This window comes from Hipposideros armiger, unplaced genomic scaffold (assembly GCF_001890085.2).
Source record: "Hipposideros armiger isolate ML-2016 unplaced genomic scaffold, ASM189008v1 scaffold_123, whole genome shotgun sequence".
Classification (NCBI taxonomy): domain Eukaryota; kingdom Metazoa; phylum Chordata; class Mammalia; order Chiroptera; family Hipposideridae; genus Hipposideros; species Hipposideros armiger.
Genome location: NW_017731473.1, coordinates 2,941,200 through 2,961,668, shown reverse-complemented (window position 1 = coordinate 2,961,668; position 20,469 = coordinate 2,941,200). Strand labels below are relative to the sequence as shown.

Here is a 20,469-nt window from a genome sequence, read left to right as displayed (position 1 = left end):
CCGCCTGGGATGCCCTAACTCCCGCTCGCATGGGCGGGGGCTCCCCAAGTGCAGGCCTCACCGAGCGCCGCCGGGGACCTGGAATCGCGACTGCAGAGCCCACCCGGGACTCACTGCCCTAGCCCTTCCTCCGGGCCCAAGGCACCCCTTGGGGTTCTCTCATCCTTGAATAGTCGCGGGCGCTGCTCTCTGCGCACCCAACTGGAGAGGTGGCAGTGGCGAGACGACAGTCACCTGCTCTCGGGGGCGGGGGTGGGGGGCGCACGAACGGGGCTGGGGGATATGCAGGCAACCCGGCATCACCGATCCTGGAGGCAGGGGCTGTGCGCGGGCTGCGGGGCACGATGGGGTCAGAGAGCCGGGCATCTAACCCCACCCTGGGGGCGGCCTACGGAGACTCCCGGAGGAAGTGGCGTCTAGTCCAGGTCGCCCCGAAAGACAAGTGGAAGGCTGGGGAGATGGGGGTACGCGGTGCAGAGGGACTCCACGTGGGCTGACCCCGCGGGTGGAGACACGGAGATGGGACCGATGAAGGTGCAGAGTGGAAGAGAAAGGGGTCAAAGAGAGATTAGGAGCAGCCGGAGAAGTGGGAGGAGTTAAGGAGGCGGGGCTGGAAGCGAATTCGAAAGGAGGGGCCAAGTGTCATATCAAGGGCTGGCCAGAAGGCTGGTGCAAGAGAAACTGGGGTGGGCGCAGGGCGTTTGGCGCCTTCCACAGTGAGATCCTTGGGGAGATGTTTCCGTGGAGCCTCAAGTGAGGAGTCCGAGTGCCTGCGTAGACAACCTTTTCTAGAAGTTCTGTTAAAGAGCGGGGAGAGAGAAGATAACTGGGAGAAGGATTTGGGATGAGGGTGAAGAGCCTTTTCAATCGCGAGGTGTGGTGAGAGCACAGGCTCTGGGTTCAGGAGTCTCCACTCACTGTGAGACCTTGGGCAAGTCATTTACCCTTTTTGTGCCTCAATTCCCGCATCCTTACCATGGGGATGATGATGGCAGGACCTGCTTCATCAGGTTCATTTGAGGATTAGATGAGATGGTACCTGTAAAAGTACTTCACACAGCACTACAAAGCCGTGCCTGTTATTTTTCACTTATTAATGGAGCAGCTTGGACATACATATTTTCAGGCTGATGGGAAGGAGCTGGTAGAGAGGGAGACATTGAAGACAGAGGGGAGAGAAAAGGCACTGGGGAGAAAGGGACCCAGAACTTGGACGGGGAGAGAAGTCTTGGGTGTCTGTCCACGCAAGGGAAGGAGGAAGCAGGTAGCATGCAGGGAAGTTTGCAGGTTTGGGGAAGGTGGTTAAGAAAATGCCTTTCTGATTGTCGTTTCTCTGAAGTAGGCCTCAGGGTCATTTGCTGAGAGGGCCAGGCCAGGGCTGGCCCTGGTGAGGGTGGAGGTCCTGGTTACACTGCAGTGCCAGGGGGCCATGCCTCCTTTACCAGCGGCCGCTGGCAGCCCCAGTAACACTCCAGGGAAGGAGGGCAGTTGAATTTATCTGGGGTCAGAGGACAACATCTGACCTGCCTTGCCCACTTGTGAGGCTCCAGTAAAGGTGATGGCTGTAGAAACACTGTATAAGCAAATTTACCATTTTAATCCTTTCCCCTGATCTTGAGCTGGAAGGGCTGTGGCCATCATCAGAATACAATGTCAGAGCCTTTCAAGCACCTTACTTGGATTGTGCCACACTTTCACTCACGATCTCATTTAGTCATCACAACAGTCAAGTGAAGTAGGTATGATTATTATCCCCATTTTACAGATGCAGGAACTGAGGTTCAGAGAAGTTAAAGACCTTGTCCCAGGATGCACAGCTAGTAAATGTCCACCATTTAGAATCCCAACTCGGATCTGTCAGATCTCAAAGCCCATGATTTGAAACCACTATGAAAGTTTGCAAAATCCCTCGTAGCAGCCCAGCATGATAGAAAAACGTGAAGGGAGCATCTTCTCCATTTGATAGGTGAGGAGACAGGCTGGGTGCTCTGGCCTCCAAGCCAGACTCTGTAGGCTCCCCTGTCTTCTCTCGTCTCTCATATGGGTGGAGTCCCACAGACCTGGTGCAAATCCTGCTTCACCACCAGGGCCTGTGTGACTTTGGACCAGGTGTCTTGCTTCTTTGAGCCTATACATGGCCCCAGATTTCTCAGCAGGCTGCTCTGTGGAATGGGAAGGAAAATGCCCCGCCCCCTGTGGGTGTACCCAGAGCCATAGTTCCCCACAACAATCTATCTGCGTCCCACTTGGCCTCTGAGACCAACTCCCTGTAGCCTTGTATTTATTTAGAGCGTTGTTCTCCTCAGAGCCGGAAAGTGGTAGTGCCTGTCCCCGGTATGTGGCCGCCTATGACTTCCTGAGTGGGGCCATGGGAGGAGGGCCCTGAGCAGTGTATGGTTCTGAGGCCTTGGACTTGAAAGGAGGGGAGGGCCCTGATGAGGAATGCCGTGGGCAGGGCTGGGCCATCAGAGGCCTCTTACTGCCTTTGATTGCCTTGGCCTTAGGGTCCCAGAATCTTAGAGCAAAGGAGCCTTGGAGACCACCTGTTGCATCTCCATTTTTTTTGCAGATGGGGTAACCGAGACCCACTGTGAGGAAGTGATTTTTACCTGAGACACTGGATATGGCAGAGCTAAAGCGCCGGGAACTTGCATTTTTGGATCTGACACCAGGACCCTGGGGATTTCCACCAAGCAATGAGCACTCCCACCAAGAATTCCAGGCTGCCTGGAGGTCTAAGGAAACAAAGACAAGTCCCACCATCTGTGGCTCCTTCTGCCGATGTCACCCGGGGAGGAAGTAGAGGAAGCCAGCGGCAACCTGACATTCTCTGACAGGGGAACTCAGACTGTGGTTCCTGAAAGTCCATGACATGGTTGCTTTTTCTCTTTGACTCGTTCTCTTGCTCTCTCTCACTCTAAAGAATGACTGGACACTCCTAGAGCCTTCAGTCAGCATCCAGGGGATTTTTTTCACCACGAAGGGTAATTCCTGCCCCATTCCTGCTGTGACTCAGCTGTGACGTTGAACCACACAGGCCAGAGAGAAGATAAAGTCATCAGACTCCTCACCAGAGAGGGTGGCCCACGCCAGAACTCATCTCTTCTCTCAGCACAGACTCTACCCGGCTGGTCCCATCCCCAGAGGCGCTTAGTAGGGCCCCCTGGCCAGCGTGGGACCCTAAGATGGCCTCTGGCTCAGCCAGCAGCCCTCGCCCAGCCCCCGATGAGAACGAGTTTCCCTTTGGGTGTCCCCCCACCGTCTGCCAGGACCCATCAGAGCCCAGGGCCCTCTGCTGCACCGCCTGTCTCTCTGAGAACGTGAGGTGAGGGGATGGAAGAGCAGAGGGTGGGGGGCGAACGAAGGTGCCAGGGAGGGACCCCTGATGGGAGGCGAGCATGAGAGGACCTGGCGGCTTTGGTGCGTGACTTCCCCTCTCTGGCCTCAGTTTCCACATCCTTTCCTTGCAGTTCTTGACACTGCCCCTCCTGACTATGGGTGGAAGGAGAAGTAGCCACAGACAGATGTCAGCTGCCACAGTAAAAGGCCATCCAGGGTGAAGGGGGAGAGCCTCAGGCCCAGCTGTGCTCCTTACTTACTGTGTGGCTGGGTGCAAATTACTTCATGGCTCAAAGCCTCAGTTTCCTTGCCTGTAAAATGCCTATAAAGCTATTTTCTACCTCCCAGGATTGTTACGAGGCCCAATCAGTAATATTCCAAAAAGTTCTTATAATAATGAATATAAGTGATGAACTGTTATACAAATATATCTCCTTCCACGATATCACCCATCACCTTGTACTGTTTGCTGAGAACACTTTTAAAGAGGACAAAGATATCTATATTTATATATGTGTTTATAGATGGTATATTTATACATAATATAATATGAATATGTACGTGTTAGATAATATATGAATATGTATGTATTTGTAAATATACAGTTATATTTACATAAATACACATGTCATATATATGAAAATATATACTATATATCATATGCATAAAAATATATGTATATTTATATTTAAAATATATGTATATTTATATTTAAAATATAAATATCTCAGAGATGTGTGACATCAGTGCAATCATTAGCATCCTGCCTTAAGCAACTATTATATGCCTTCTGTGTGCCAAGTACTCTTTCCTTGGGTCTTCAAAAGAGCCTTGGAAAGGTGGGTACTGTTACTATCCCACTTTACAGAGGAGGACAATAACTGAGAGATTAGGTCAGCTTGTCCTAAAACTTGTCAGTTTCCTGGCAAATGTGTTCCTTAGCTGCCCTGCACCACCCAGCATGACCTTTGTTTGGGGCTTTACAGCTTAAGATGGGAAACTTGAATCAGGCCAGTTTGAGAAGCTCAAATGCTTTGACTCAGTGGGAGGCTGTGAGAAAGAGGGGAGAGGTTGTGGCGGTGGAAAGGCCAGGCTGTAGGAGTGGGGAGGTCCAAGCTTGATCGGTTTTACTGTCAATCTGATTGTCCTGGGTTCACCTCAGGCTTTTGCACTGGGCCTCTTGGCTTCCCTCTCATTCTTCCAAAACCTGGCAGAGGCGGGATGTCGAAGGGACCCAGGCCTCAGGTGTGAAGAGCTCTCTCTGCCCCTGACCATCTCTACCCGTGGCCAATCCCCATGTCCTCCAAGGCCTCACTTATTTTCCCTGGAAAATGGGCCTGAACAGTGGCTCCGACTATGGATCAGAGTCACTTGGGAGCTTTGTAAAAGCCCATGGGCCCATGTGTCACCCAGCCAGAGTGACACCCATTCCTTGTTAAGAACCTCAGGCTAGGAGTTCTGTGGGGCACCTTTTTGTCCTAATCAGCCATGGTCGTCTGTAATTCCTAAAACCAAAAGACTAAAACCAAATAGAGAAAGCTGAGAAGAGCAAATAGAGCCACACATCCACACTCCCTTATCTGAACCCCTGGCTCGGATGGATTTTGGAATGCAGAAATTGTTCAGATTTCAGAAAAGCAAGTCAGTGCATTACTATGTAGTTCTCCCAGTGGGGACTGGGGCAGCACCTTATAATCAAACCTATCAATATTTCTGTAGTGAAACATAAATATTCATGCTAAGTGGGATAAGTAGGTACTAGAATAGCTCCAGTCACTTAGGGTCAGGTTTGGCTGCCAAACAAGCTCACTGCAAACTACAGGAAGACATTGGGTGCCCAGCACTTTCAAGGTTTGGGAATGGTGGGCCTGGGACTGGGGACCTGCGCGCTCATTGACGTCATGCTGGGCAAGGCTTCCGGAGCTATCAGGATGGAGGTTGGTGCCTGGGAGTTGAGAATGCCTCACTCAGCTGGATTTGTTCATGTGTCCCCAGGAACGGCGAGGATCGGATCTGTCCCACATGCAGAGGACATGACCTCCAGTCTGTAAGCCCCGGAAGCCTTGTGTCTCAGGAGAAGGTACGTTGGCACAGCCAGGAAACGCTGTTTGTCCCTTATTCTCCATTTGTCAAGGCTGAGGCCAAGTAGGCAGCTGTTTGCAGAGTCCGTGGCAGGCACCTCCCTCCTTGTCTTGAGTCTAGAGTGAATTTGGTTTGTAAGCCGTGAGGAGATTGACAACATATTGGTGAAGCAATTTGCCCAAAGCCACCTGGCGGATCTGTGACAGATTCAGGATAAGAACAACAGTCTAGACCAGGGTTCCACAAACTGGGGCCTTCAGGCCAAATCCAGCCTTCCACCTGTTTTTGTACAAGCCCACGAGCTAAGAATGGTTTTTGTATTTTAAATGATTAAGAAAAAAAAATCAACAGAAGAATGATATTTTGTGACACATGAAAATTATATGAAATTATGGAAACTTCTGTGTCCATAAATAAAGTTGTATTGGTGCACAGCCATGCCCACTCACTTATGCATTGTGTGTGGCTGCTTGAGTTGCAACAGAGGATTCGAAGCCCAAAATATTTACTGTCTGGCTCTTTGTACAAAAAGTTTGCCAACTGTTGATTTAGACCAGCGGTTCTCAACCTGTGGGTCGCGACCCCTTTGGGGGTCGAATGACCCTTTCACAGGGGTCGCCTAAGACCATCGAAAAACAAAAAGATATTTACATGACGATTCATAACAGTAGCAAAATTATAGTTATAGAGTAGCAACGAAAATAATTTTATGGTTGGGGGTCACCACAACATGAGGAACTGTATTAAGGGGTCGCGGCATTAGGAAGGTTGAGAACCGCTCATCTAGACAGTTCTCCCTGCCCCGTTTGCCCTCAGACAGAGAGGCCGTTCTCAGCTTTCCTCTCAGGCTCTACTAAGCTGTGCTCCCAGGAATAAGAGACAGCTTTGGAAAGTGTGAGGGGCCAAAGAGACGTTCTCAGGCCTCACAGTTTAGAACCCCAGCCCTTCTGGGTTGGAAGGACACTCACAGGTCATCTGTAGAGCCCAATGCTGACCAGAACTGGTCCATTCCCACCAGTTCATTATACAATGATGAAAATGAGGAAATTGTAGTGAGTTTTTTATACAGCTAGTTTTCCATTTATAGAATCAACCTTTACTCTGAGACGTATGCTCTTCCTTTACCTGTCTTTGTATAAATGAAATGATAGTGATAGTAAGTGATAGAATTTGGGGTAAAGCCTTTGCTTGGTAAAATTAAAAGATGGCAATCTTTATGTTAATCTCCCAATTTAAAAAACTAAAGTAAACCTTGTATTGATCCATGACTCCAAAGCCATAAGAACCACTGCTGTAAATCTGACCCCGTCATCTTACACTTGGGGCCCCGACACCCACGGAGGCATCTCAGTGCAGAGCTTTCCAGGGACCAGGGCCTCTCTACTGTCCTCTGGGAGGCACCGGCTCCTTTCAGCCAAAGCTCTCCTCTTGCCACGCCTCAGGACTCAGGACCTTGATGTCCAGGGATGGCTCTGTATACTTCATGGCACGGCCGAGATGACTCCTGTGCCTGTTTCTTCGTCTGTAAAATGAAGAAGCCCAGTTGGCTCTGCAAGGCCTTTCCGGGACCTGCGATGTCCAGGTTACTGGTCAATGGCTGACAGGGCCGCTGTCCTTCCGGCCTGTGGGAACCAGAGGCAGGCAAGTCTCCACTTCCTTCTCCCTTCTCCGCTGTGGTTCCTCTCCTTCAGAGAGTTGGGGGAATTTCCTCCCCACCTAGAGTTGATTTTGAGGGCTCACCCATCCCCTTCTCATCAGCCCCTCCTCCATAGGCCCTCAAGGGAACCATCGTAAAGCATTTTCCCAGAATTTTCACTGCACAGCATGGTGAGAGCTGATAGACTGATCCGTGGAATAACTTCCCAAGCCTCCCTGTTTGGGTTTGGGTGTCTTTGTGAATTAACCATGAGACTCGAGCAGACTCATAACTCCCTGTGGGTCACCGTGCTCCACCTGCAGAAGGGAGGGGCATGGGCTAGATGCTTCTTGAGGCCCCGCCTGCTTGAATGCCCCAGGACTGTGCTTTTTAACTTGCTTTATGCTTGCCTCTTAACACAATTAATACACATTCATTATAGAAATCTTAAATAATATAGATAAGAGATATTTTAATATCTCTTAATCTAGTGGTTTTAATTTTTTCATCTTGGTTAACATGAAATCAGATGACAGTGGAAGTGCTCTGATTAAAGGGGAGCCTGGAACCCTGTTCTCTTAGTTACCCTACTTCTTTCTTCTGTCCCCCCGCTCCCCCCCCCCACCCCCGCACTCTGGGCATTCCTAGAGCTGAGCACAGTTTGAAACTTGCTGTCTTAAACCAAATGAAGTGACTCTAATGGTGAGATTACAGGCACTGTAAGAGGCTGCAGGGTAGAAGGGGGTGCTGCCTACATTTGGGGGCACGCCAACTTCCAAGCATGGGTCCTTTTCCCACCCCCAACTTCCCCACCTGATGTGGTCATCGCTGCAGCACCCCCAGGGGAAAGCTCGGGGGCAGGGTGAACCAGCGGAAAGACCAGGGACTCCTCCAGCTCCTCACCCTGATAGGAACTTTGGGGGACTTTTTACCAAACAAAAGCCGCTGATTATAAGTCAACACTTTCATGTGTGGTAATTGCGAAGTTTGTCTGTGCATCTGGTGAAGCCTGGGAACTGGAGGTGGGTGGAGGGGCGGGGCCAGAGACAGCTGAGCTGAGTCCAGAGGTGCCCATCCTTGCAACCCCTTTCCATGCCATCTGCTTATCAGTTTGGCCTCATCCTCTGATGTCATTAGATTAATATCTCTCCAAGAAGTGCTCAGAGCCACGGACTGATTAGGTAATGTAAGAAGCAGATATTAAAGGATTACTGTTGACCTAGTTGGAGACTTGGCTCTTGCCTGGAACGGCCTTCTGGTAGAAGTGACAATGAAGTAGCAGATGACCTGGTGGCTGGGAAAGAACATTGAATTCTGTCTGCCTGTGATCCTGTGAATGGGATTGTTTCTCTCTCTCGTCCCTCTGAGGCCGCTCAAGGTCAAAAGCAAGCTGGCATCTACTGCCAAGGGCTTGCAATAATGCCTTAACTCATTCTAGAATCAGAAAATGACAGGAGGTCAAGCTGTCTAGTCCAATTTCCGTTCTGTACTGGATTCCTGCCAGGTGGCATTCTGTCCTTCCAGTGATAGGGAGTTCATTCCTCCATGAGCTGACTGCTTCCACCAGGGGGGACTCTGACTATTGTACTGCTTTCCTATTTGTACTGCGCTGAAGTCTGCCTCCCTTAAGGCCACAAAAGTCAAGTCAGTCAGCCTCCTGTTCCCTGAGGCAGTCCTGCATACAAGGTCGGACAATTAAGTTCGTGAACTCATCCTAGAAAAAGTGCTCCATACCTCATTGCTGAATATCACGATGGTCACCTTTGAAGTGCTCCCCTTGGGAAGCTATGCACTGACACCAGCACCTCATCTACCCTGCAAAGCGATTTTGGAACTCTTTTTCTGGAATGGCCATCAGAGCTGTTGTCGTATTACCCTTGATACCCTGAATGTCATCAAAAGGTCTCCCTTTCAATATTTCCTTTATCTTCGGGTAAAGAAAGAAGTCACTGTGGGCCGGATCAGGTGAGTAGGGAGGGTGTTCCAATACAGTGATTTGTTTACTGGCTAAAAACTCCCTCACAGACAGTGCCGTGTGAGATGGTGCATTGTTGCAAGGAACCATGAATTGTTAGCAAAAAGTTCCGGTCATTTTCATCTAGCTTTTTCACGCAGCCTTTTCAGCACTTCCTAATAGTCAACTTGGTTAACTTTTCATCCATTTGGTACAAATTCATAATGAATAATCCCTCTGATATCAAAAAAGGTTAGCAACATCGTTGCAACAAGTTCGCGAACTTAATTGTCCGACCTCGTGTGTGGAAAGATGCTGACCACATCCCTCTGGAGTCTGCCCTCGGTCTATGTATCTGTGATGTCCTCTGAAATGTGTTGCCTAGAAATGAACCCCCGAGCCCCTACGCTTCTGAGCTTGACAGTCACATCTATAGCCTCATTGATCCTGTGATATCCTGTGTCACAAGTGGGGGTGATAGCTCCATTTTACCTCGAAGTGTCATATCGGGGCTCAGTAAGGAGGTGCGCCTAGACCAAAGTCATATAGCAGGGGGAGGCAAAGCCAGGCTCCAACTCCTGCCTCCTGGGCTGGTGGCATCTTCTCCTCTGCTGCCTCCAAATGGCAGATCACCCCCAAATGTTTTATGCAGGTTTAAATAGCATAGTCAGCCTTAAGTGCTGGACTCCACCAAGTGCTATGGAAAAACGGGAGTGGACATGACTACTTTCACCCAGAAGAATCAGGCAGGGCTTCCTGGAGGAGGTGGAAGTTGAGCTGAGCAGAGGTTGCCAGAGAGGAAACTGTCCCTGGGACACAGGAGGGCAGGAACTGGTGAGCAGAGGCAGCAGACTGACTGGATCTGCCCTGTCACAGTAGAGGACCTCTCCCTCAGCACCAGCTGAAACCTGAGCAGAAATGGCCCCTCCAGGCGTCCAAGACCTCAGGCGGTCTTTGTGCCCAGCGCAGTGGTGTGGGCAGTGCCTAGCGTGCTATAGACCCTCTGTTCTGTGCAGTGGCTTCACAGAGGAGGCTCTTCACAAGGGGTGCTTGTGGCACCCTCTTTACACTCACATTCTCAGAGGCCCTCCGGTCCCTGAGTGGGGGGCCTCTCGATGGAACCCTCTGCTGAGCCCGTCACAAAGGGCCTGGGTGAGCAGGGTAGCTGAGAACACCACACACCCCCAGACTTCCCGGACGCAGACAGAAGGACGAGTGTTCCCTCAGGGCTGGGATTTTGTTTTCTCTGTTTCTGTTTCCTCCTCAGAGGAAATTCCACTGCGAATTTTATTTTTAGCAGTTTGAAGCAATGAGGCCACTCAGAGGGGCGCATGTGGCACCAGACATACACCAGGCTTGGCTTGGCCCACGACAGATACCCCAGCCTTCCTCTGCAGCCCAGACTGATTCCCTCTCCTGTCCCCAGTCCCCAGTCCCCAAACTTTAGGCGAGGCTACAAGGACTCCCATGTGTAGAGGAAGGACCCTGGACATGGACTCCAGGCCCCGGGCCTCTACCTCTCCTTTGCCCCAAACTTGCATTGCCTCCTGCAAGTAGGCTTTCCCACCTACACGGGAGAAACAGGACCACCAAGGCCCGACCCCCTCCTCTTGGCGCCATGAGGTCCGAAGGAGCGGTGCTCATACTCACACAGGTGCTGAGAAAGCAGAGAGCCCTCGCAAGGTCTCGTAGCTATGAGACAGAAGACCCGGATTCAGTCAGCTCCTCAAGTGTGCAAGCCTGGTGCGACCTCAAGCAAGGCAGGCACCCAGTTTTCCCACCTGTGTTAAGGTGAAGGTCATCTCACCCTGCCTGGATGATGGCAGGCATCTTATGGGATATCATGCAAAAATGCTTCGGTCCTGTATAAATACAAATACAGTTAGCGACGTTTCTCACCAGCCTGAGGAAATCCAAAGGGAACATGGGGTTTTATAGAATTGATTATTAAGAGTTTGAGATATGAGGATTACATGAGATGCAAGTATATGACAGATATTAGGGGAGAAAAAAGGTGCCCCAAGGTCAGTGCTTAATCCACAGGAATACTACCACTAATAATAACACTAATAATAATGACTAGCATTTATTGAGCACTGCGTTAGGCGGAATGATGTTCCCCAAAGATGTCCACATGTTAGTCCCTGGAACCTGTGAATATGTTGCCTTCCATGGCTGCATTAGTCTGTTCAGACCGCTGTAACAAAGTACCACAGACTGGGTGGCACGAACAACAGAAATTTATTTCCTCGCAGTTCTGCAGGCAAGAATTTCAAGACAGGGATGGTTTCTTCTGAGGCATCTGTCCTTGGCTTGTAGAGGCCAATGCCATCTCCTTCCTGCACCTTCACTTGGTCTTCCCTGTGTATGTCTGTGTCCAAATTTTCTCTCCTTCTAAGGACGCAAGTCATTTTGTTTTAGGGCCCACCCTAATGATTTCATTTTAATGTAATTCCCTCTTTAAAGTCTCTGTCTCCAAATACGGTCATGTTCTGGGGGCTTAGGACTTCAACACGTGAATGAGGGGTGGGGTGCGGGGATACAGTTTAGCCCATAACAATGGCAAAAGCAACCGTACAGATGTGATTAAATTAAGGATCTTGAGATGGGGAGACTCTCCTGGATGATCTAGATCAGCCCAGTGCAATCAGGAGCGTCCTCGTAGGAGGGAGATGGGGCGGTGCTGTGCTGCTGGGTTTGAAGGTGGAGGAGGGCCATGAGCCAAGGAGGGCAGACAGTCTCTAGAAGCTGGAAAAAAACAAGGAAACAGATTCTCCCCTGGATTCTCCGGCAGGAGCACAATCCTGCCGACACCTTGATGTTAGGACTTCTGATCTACAGAACTCTAAGATAATACATTTATGTTCTTTTAAGCCTTTGTGTTACAGCAGCAATAGGTAACTAATACCAGAATGTGCATTATCTCATTTAATCCTCACAATAACTCTGTTATCCCCGTTTTGCAGAAGAGAAAAGTGAGACATGGAGAGGTTAACACTCTCCCAGAGCCATACGGCTCATACGTGAAGTGACCAAAATGGGCTTTGCACCCTGATGGACAGGCTCCAGAGCCCATCCCCTTAACTCCTGTAGCAGCCTAACGAATGAGTGGCTGATTAACTGATGGTGAGACTATGGGCAGCCAGGCTGCCCACTGAAGCCTCTGAAGGCCTCTCAAGTCACCCCTACCCCTCCTCTGTCAGCCACTGGAGGCTGGTCACAGCCCACACCCATCCACACACACATAGCAAGGACGACTACAACATCCGTACATCGCTTTCCACCCTTCGACAGGCTTTTCACGGCACCAGCCCAACACCAGCAAGGCTCAGCTGCCCAAAAACACATGCCCTTCCACCTGCAGGGGGGGATCCTAGAGTTCCGCTGTTTGATCTTTTCCACCTTTTTATCCCTCCTGTGACTCTCACTTCTAGCTTTGAGCTGCAGAGGATTCGAATCATGGACTTGGAGGGAGTTTTAGGGCCTGAGAGGCTCCACTAGTCCATTCACCAGGAACCAGGTCCTCACCTAGCATCAGTCCCTCCGTTGTTCCCACAGCTCAGGAAGCTACCTGCTGGGAGAGGCTGTGTCACTGCACACTTTCCAAAGCATGCCGACTCCCTGCCAAGGCCACCCTCTACCACCGCACCCCCAATGAAACATCTGTTTTCTATTCTTTGTTGGGAACAACTTGCGCTTGAAGCCCGGGGGTAGAGGGGAAAAGAGGCAGTGGCCCTTTGCTGGGCTTTCTGTGTCCCAAACAGCTCTCTTTTATTTTACTTTTAAAGAATGATAACTAGTGTAGCTTTGTATTTGCTCAGCCCCAAAGACCTCTGTCCTCCCCCCCTTTTTTAAACCCAAATCTCCCTTCAGTTTTTCCCATTAGATTATTCTTTAAAAAAAAACAAAAAAAACTATGGAAGTCAAGATATTTATATGCAATGAAATTCACTCATTTTAAGTGTACAGTTTAATGAATGCTGGTAAATTTACACAATTGTGTGACTGCTTCAGTCAACATGGTGAGTGTTTCTTTTCTGCACCAGAAGTTTCCTTGCGCACCTGGTGAGTGTCCCCCAGCTGCAGCCTCTGGTCTTCTTTCTGTCACCCTCGTTTTGACCTTTCTAGAATCACACAAGAATGGAATCATAGCGTGTAGCCTTTTGTGTTTGACGTCTTTCCTTTAGCGTAATGTGTCTGAGGCTTCTCCATGTCATCGCATGTAGTCTTTCGGTCTCTCTCATTGCTGAGTAGTGTTCTAGGGAAAAAAAACCCCACAGTTTGTTTATTCATTCACCACATGATGAATATTTGGATTTCTTCCAGTTTGAGCTATTATTCATACAGCTGCTACGAGCCTTCACATACACACATAAACATATGTTCTAGTTTCTTGGGCAAATTCCTAGAAGTGGAATGTGTGGCTTGTATGATAACTTTATAAGCATGATTTATAAGGAAGTTACTTTGTAAGTATGATTTAACTTTATGAGATACTTCCATAAATTTTTTTTTCCAAAGTGGCTGTACCATTCCCACTAGCAACGTTCATATGTTCCAGTTCCTCCCATCCTCACCAAAACTTGGTGTTGTCATTCTTTTATGATTTTAGCCATCTAGTGAGTAGACAGCAGTATTTCATTATACTTTTTATTTCTCTGATGGCTAGTGATGTTGAGCATCTTTTCACAGGCTTGTCATTTCTATATCTCCTTTTGTGAAGTATCTGTTCAGTATTTTACCCATTTTTATTAGGTTGTTTGTCTTATTACTAAATTGTAAGATATATATATATATATATATATATATATATATATATATATATTGGATACAAGCCCTTTCCAGATGTATGTTTTCGAAAAAATTTTCTCCCAGCCCCCCATGGGCTTGCTGTTGATAAGAGATACAGTTGACCCTTGAACAATGTGGTGGATGACCCTTCCCACACAGCAGAAAATCTGTGTATAACTTTTGGCTCCCCAAACGCTTAATTAACTATTACAGTTATCCCTCGTTATCCGCAGGAGATTGATTCCAGGACCTCCCGTGGATACCAAATTCCATGAATATCCACATCCCCGGTATATAATGGTGTAGACCAGCGGTTCTCAACCTTCCTAATGCCGCGACCCCTTAATACAGTTCCTCATGTTGTGGTGACCCCCAACCATAAAATGATTTTCGTTGCTACTCTATAACTGTAATTTTGCAACTGTTATGAATCGTAATGTAAATATCTGATATGCAGGATGTATTTTCATTGTTACAAATTGCACATAATTAAAGCATAGTGATTAATCACAAAAACAATATGTAATTATATATTGTGAAATATTTATAATTCATGAAGTGTCATTTTACCTCCAATACTGCTGCTTTCAACACAGCAGCTGCTCTCTACACAGTAGCTGCTCTCTACACATGTGTGACTGGTCCGCATAAGTACATTATGGCGCCAACCCTGTCACATACACCTGTATTTGTATGGAGTGTATGTAATGTGGTTGGCGCGATGATGTCATCACGCCGGGTACTCATGTGGGCGTATCTGCATGTGGGCGGACCCCCCTGGAGACGGATAGAGGAGCGGTGTCTCGGTTCCTAAGACCATCGAAAATATGTGTTTTCCGATGGTCTTAGGCGACCCCTGTGAAAGGGTTGTTCGACCCCCAAAGGGGTCGTGACCCACAGGTTGAGAACCACTGGTGTAGACCAATGCACACAGTTGGCCCTCTGCATCCACAGGCTCCTATCCGCAGATCAAAAACAGTACAGGTGTTTAGTGAAACACTCCACATGTAAGTGGACCATGCAGTTCGAACCTGTATTGTTCAGGGGCCACCTGTAATGATGTGGTTTGGGAAGAGCCCTGGGGCCATGCTGCTTCCTCACTGTTCCTTCTTGGGCAAATCCCTTCCCCTCTGTGAGCCCCGGTTTCTTCATCAGTAAAAGAACAAAAAACCCACCCTGCCTTCCCCACAGTGTTGTTAGGGGCCCTAGGAAGAGTTGTGACCCTAAACGCATTTTGTAAACTCTTCAGATCTATACGTGGGTTAATACTGTTGTCAAGTTGCTGTTGAGTCTGAACCCCTTCTGTGTCCCTGCCCTCGGGCTGTGCATTATCCAGAAGGAGAGCAGGGCAGGCCAGGCATGCCTCCGTCAAGGATGGATTACCAACGAGGAAGCAGATGGCATTGTGAGGAGCACCCCCATGGGCTTCAGGAGGAAGGAGATGCCCACTTGTGCACCCACCATGTCCCGAGTGTCTCCTCTGTGCCAGGCCCTGCCCTCAGCACTGGGAACACAGCTGGGACCCTCGCAGAGCCTCCAGGCCAGTTGGGACAATCAAAGAGTGAACACTGATTACAGGGCTGTGTGGATCATGTCCTGACAGGAGAAGTAGAAGGGATGCCCAGGATCGCAGCAGGGGCCTCATCATCCTTTTGGAAGGAGGGTCACAAAAGGGTCGAAGCTCAAAGGCTGGAAAGGAGTCAGCCAGGAAAAAGGAACAGCATGTGTAAAACCATGTAGCCCAGCCCAGCTCATGCCCTGTTGGATCCTGGTGCTTTGCAGAGAGCCCCAGTGGTCACCACCAGGACTCCCATAACATCCAGTGACATGTTATTATTTCCAGGATCACCCAGAGGTGGCAGTCGATGGAGTTGAGTGCCCCTTTGCAGGCGTTGGCTGCTCCTTCAAGGTAAGTATCTGAGTGTGAGAAAGTCCACTCCAGTCCTGGACCACTGGGTCTCCCCACTTCAGCCCCTCCAGGATTTTCCCACAACATCAAGCTACTCCTCTGGATGTCCCTGACGTTAATGCCTTTCCCAAGCAACAAATCTCACTAGTAAATCATTTCCGTACTCAGGAAAGTTCTATATGTCTCATCTCAATATTGTAGCATCACTGTAATGACCCCCCAACTCCCCATGCCTCTCTCCATGGTCCTGAATGAATACTGTGCTCAGACAGGGCACAATTGTTGCTATAGAGGCTGGGGTGCACACGGCTCACTGTGGGCATGTCTGATGTCTGGGTTCTCTGAATTCCTCTCCCTGCACACAAAGCAACTTCCCCTTTGCTGGGTGAATGGATCTAATTTTCTTTGGGAACCTTTGGTGGCAGGACCCTCCACTGCTCCCGGGTACTCCCTCCACCTTCTTTGTTTTTACTGATCAGCCCCATTCTCTTGGCAGGGGAGCCCAAAGCTCATGCAGGAGCATGAGATCACCTCTCAGGCCACCCACCTAAACCTGCTGTTGGAGTTCATGAAACACTGGAAAGCCCAGCTGGGCTCTGGCCTGGTGTCTAGGCCCATAGCTCTGGAACAGAACATGTCAGACCTGCAGTTGCAGGGGGCCGTGGAGGTGGCTGGGGACCTAGAGGTGGACTGCTATCGGGCACCCTGCTCCGAGAGCCAGGAGGAGCTGGCCCTGCAGCACTTCATGAAGGAGAAGCTCCTGGCTGACCTGGAGGGGAAACTGCGCGTGTTTGAGAACATCGTTGCCGTCCTCAACAAGGAGGTGGAGGCCTCCCACCTGGCCCTGGCTGCCTCCATCCACCAGAGCCAGCTGGACCGTGAGCACATCCTGAGGTTGGAACAGAGGGTGAGTGTGAGAGGCAAGGTTACCTTCAGGGCTGGCCCAGGGGGTCCCCTCTGGCCCCTCTTGTCTCCAGACCGGTGGACCAGCCGTCCTCCTAAGCATTCTCCCTGCTCAGAGCACTCACGCCCCAATCGGAGAGTCTCTCTCCTGTGTCCCAAGGTCTTCTAGGAGGTGCACTGAGTCAGAAGTTATAGTCAAAGTCAACCCCCACCCCCTACCCCCAACCAGCCAATGCTTCATTTCCTTTGCTTGAACTTTTCCTGTAATAGGATACTCCCTCCCCAAGTAGCTCACTCCATTGCTGGACATTCTTTACTATTAGAAAGGTCTTCCTTATACTAACCTGAAATCAGCCTCTCTGTGCCTTCCCTGCATTGTTCCTGGCCCTGCCCTTCAGGATCCACAAAACAAATCTGCCTTCTAGTCCCCACTGAAGCCCTTCAGAGATGAGCAGTCAGTGATTATAGCCTACCTGAGTGTTTTCTTCTTTAGGCTAAATGCCCCTAATATTTTCACGCCTTCATCACAGCACATTGTTGCATGCCGTTCTCATACGCTCTGGCTCAGTCTCTAAAGGATTCCACACATTCAGAGTGGTGGTACCAGACCGACTCCAGATAATCCACTTATCTGACAGTTCTTGGTTGAGCAGAGCTGTCTCCTCCTTTGTTCCAGAGCTTATACTTTTCTTAATATAACCAGTCACCATGTTAATATTGCTGTTTTCTTTTCTTTTCTGCAACATTACATCACTGTCTCATGTTGATTTAGGCCTGAATTTTAGTTGCAGCTACACCATTAACTTGCTGTATAGGTCTAAGGAAGTCACTTTCCCTGTCAGGACTTCAACTTTCTCATCAATAAACGTAGGGATTCAATTTCTTTAAGAACACTGACTTCCACTCCTGACTTCCCTACCTGAGAACACCCAGGGATAAATTTGTATCCTTTCAAATGTCAATGGGAACCTACCCGAAGAGCCAGGCGCTGGGTTCAGGTGACCAAGTAGAGCATTTATGTATGTCACTCTTGCCCCAGTTAGGAGATGGACTCCCAGAGGGGAGTGACCATGTCTTCAGTTTATCAACAAACTTCCTGGCTCCACTCTTACATGCCAGGCACTGTGAAAGGCATGGACACAGAGCAAAAACAAGCATGGGCCCAGACCCAGGTAGGGGAGACCATTAGGTAAGAAAGGCAGAAAAAGATATCTCATAAAACTGCTATGTGGGCTCTGTAAGAACAGAGAGAGAGAGAGAGAGAGAGAAGAGCAGCAGCAGCAGCAGCTGGGCTATGGCAGTGGTTGAAGGCTTCTCAGAGGAAGGGCTGTGTGAGCCGGGTTCCTGGCGTATGAATAGGAGTTGGCCAGTGGAGAAGGAAGGAAAAGGAATTCCAGGCAGGAGGGACAGTGCGTGCAGAGGCAGATGCATGTGCCTGAGGGTGACATGGTCAGGAAGGCATATTCTGGGCAGAACTGTCCCCATAGCCCACCATCCCCACCTCATCCCCACCCCATCCCCAAGCCGTGTCTGGTGCCCCTGGCTGAATGGGCTCCTCCACAGGTGGTGGAATTGCAGCAGACACTGGCCCAGAAGGACCAGGCCCTGGGCAAGCTGGAGCAGAACCTGCGCCTCATGGAGGAGGCCTCCTTCGATGGCACCTTCCTGTGGAAGATCACCAATGTCACCAGGCGGTGCCATGAGTCAGCCTGCGGCAGGACCGTCAGCCTCTTCTCCCCAGGTAACAGCCCCTCGTAACAGCGGCACAGAGACCCACTGGGGGAGGCAGGCCTCACTGGGCCCAGGAAACAAGCAGGGGGAGCAGCCAGCTCTGGGACAGCCGTGCTGTGTGCAGTGAGGCTAGTGTCCATTCGGGCCACCTACTGTGCTGAGACCACAGAGGAGGTACCGTATTTGCCGGCGTATAAGACGACTGGGCGTATAAGACGACCCCCTAACATTTCCACTCAAAATACAGAGTTTGTTATATACTCGCCGTATAAGGCTACCCCCTCTTCCGCACACCTTCCACACACCAAATAAAAGGTAAAACAATATCAGATTTGATTTGGCCCACTGAAGTGCAAACAAGCGTATTGTATTTCGTGTCACCACATAACCGTTTTGGCGATGTTGAGCCACCATGTCTGCTACATGTTTTTCGAGTTCTGGCCAGTGTGGGGTGCCTCTTCTTAATGCACACTTACCCCTTGGCATACTCTTTAATGCTTTCTCATTTGATTTCCAGTCCTGAACCATCTTTTCTGTTACTCCATATTGTCTTGCAGCAGCACAATTATTATTTTCCTTAGCAAAGTTTATAACTTTCAGTTTAAAATTTGCATCATACTTCTTTCTTTTGGCTGGTGCCATGATAGGGATGATAGGGGTTTGACTGGTCGACATTTTCTATGCTGTACTGTACAATGGTGCAGTATTGTGGTTGGCTGTTGGCTATATACAAAGCCTGATTTGATTGGTCCCTGCTCCCTGTTTGCCCGCCCTGTCACTATAGCAGTCTGGTCCACCCTTGCATCAGCATCTCCCTGGGACCTCACTAGTGCGCAAGTGTGAGCTCTTCAACATTCTAACAGGCACCATGATAGCGCAAAATCGCGAATCTTCAATGCATATGTAAAGAAATATACAGTAACCCGAATTTACCACACTTGCAAAATCGCACACAGCCGACCATACACCCAGTATGGTATCGCGATTCGCGATTTTGCGCTATCATACTGGGTGTATGGTCGGCTGTGTGCGATTTTGCGAGTGTGGTAAAATCGCATAACAGCAAAATCGCATAACAGCCGAGCATACACCCAGCAGCGCTGCTGATGCCTGAACGGTATGTGGAATGAAGTGGGCGGGCATCGGGAGGCCACTATGGCACGGGGCAAGCTCTATGGGCAGTCTATCTGAAGTGTACCTGGCGTATAAGACGACCCCCCACTTGGAGGCATATTTTTCAGGGCCAAAAAATCGTCTTATACGCCGGCAAATACGGTAGGTACCCGGCTCAACCATGTAGAGCATGGGCTATTTGAACTGGGCGCACCTTCTACTTCCAAGAGTCAGTTTCTTTCTGAAGATAGGGGTAAAATTGTTATTGACTTTGTGTGGATATCAGATGTGAAAGAGAGTGCAAATGAGAGGACACAGAGGACGATTCTCACCGGTGAGCACCATGGGACCCTGGGCAGCTGAAAGGGCCATGCAGTGTGGGTTCCAATGGCCCCAGAGAGCCAGTGGCTGAAATAAGACAAGTGGAGAACTAAGTGTGTGATTGTGGGTATTGCATCAGGGAATATTGTGTAAATCGGGGCAGCTCTTATTTATTTCTGGGGCCCCAGGGCCTGGCACAATGTCTTGCATAAAGTAGTTATTCGGTAGATGTTTCCCTTAATTAATTGATACCTGTTTATATAACAACATGTATATTTGTGTATAAAGTGCTCAGACCTGTGTGCCTCATTCACCTGTGGGTCATTAAGGAGGATTTCTGCAGGTGACGATATGAACGACCTGTCACCTTTGCCCCAGCTCCATACCTTTCCTGTCCACCACCTCCTCTGATGCGCCCAAGACCAACCGGGCTGGGATGAAGAGTAGCATCAGAACTTACTCCACACCACAGAGCAGGGCTGGGTCCCAAAGCCAGGCCCCTTTCCTAAGGAGCAGGGGCAGCTCCTTCAGTGGGGTGGTTTCACCTCCAAGAAAAGCGAGGCTTTTTCTCCTCGCTTCTTTCCAAAGAGGAACACAGCAAGCAGTGCCTCTAGCTTCCTGTTCTACCAGTACCTAAGGGGCAGAGATGAGTCACACTGTCAGTCTGTCCCTCCTCCACCCCTTCCTGCC

At 49.5% G+C, this 20,469-nt stretch overlaps 1 protein-coding gene across 8 annotated transcripts in view; it reads left to right on the top strand.

The window, feature by feature from the left end:
• Positions 1–20,469, top strand: part of TRAF1 (TNF receptor associated factor 1) — a 34,145-nt gene that overhangs the window by 9,841 nt on the left and 3,835 nt on the right. For 2 of the 8 annotated variants that reach the window (XM_019648275.1, XM_019648269.1), the window contains exons 2-6: positions 2,570–3,325; positions 5,335–5,419; positions 15,646–15,711; positions 16,208–16,618; positions 18,178–18,355. In XM_019648275.1, the coding sequence (XP_019503820.1) occupies positions 3,186–3,325; positions 5,335–5,419; positions 15,646–15,711; positions 16,208–16,618; positions 18,178–18,355 (880 nt within the window). In that variant the 5' untranslated portion in view covers positions 2,570–3,185. Of the gene's footprint in view, positions 1–29; positions 535–1,774; positions 1,967–2,246; positions 2,335–2,354; positions 3,326–5,334; positions 5,420–15,645; positions 15,712–16,207; positions 16,619–18,177; positions 18,356–20,469 lie in introns of those variants that run through there. The other 6 variants (XM_019648277.1, XM_019648271.1, XM_019648272.1 and 3 more) reach the window with 6 other exon arrangements.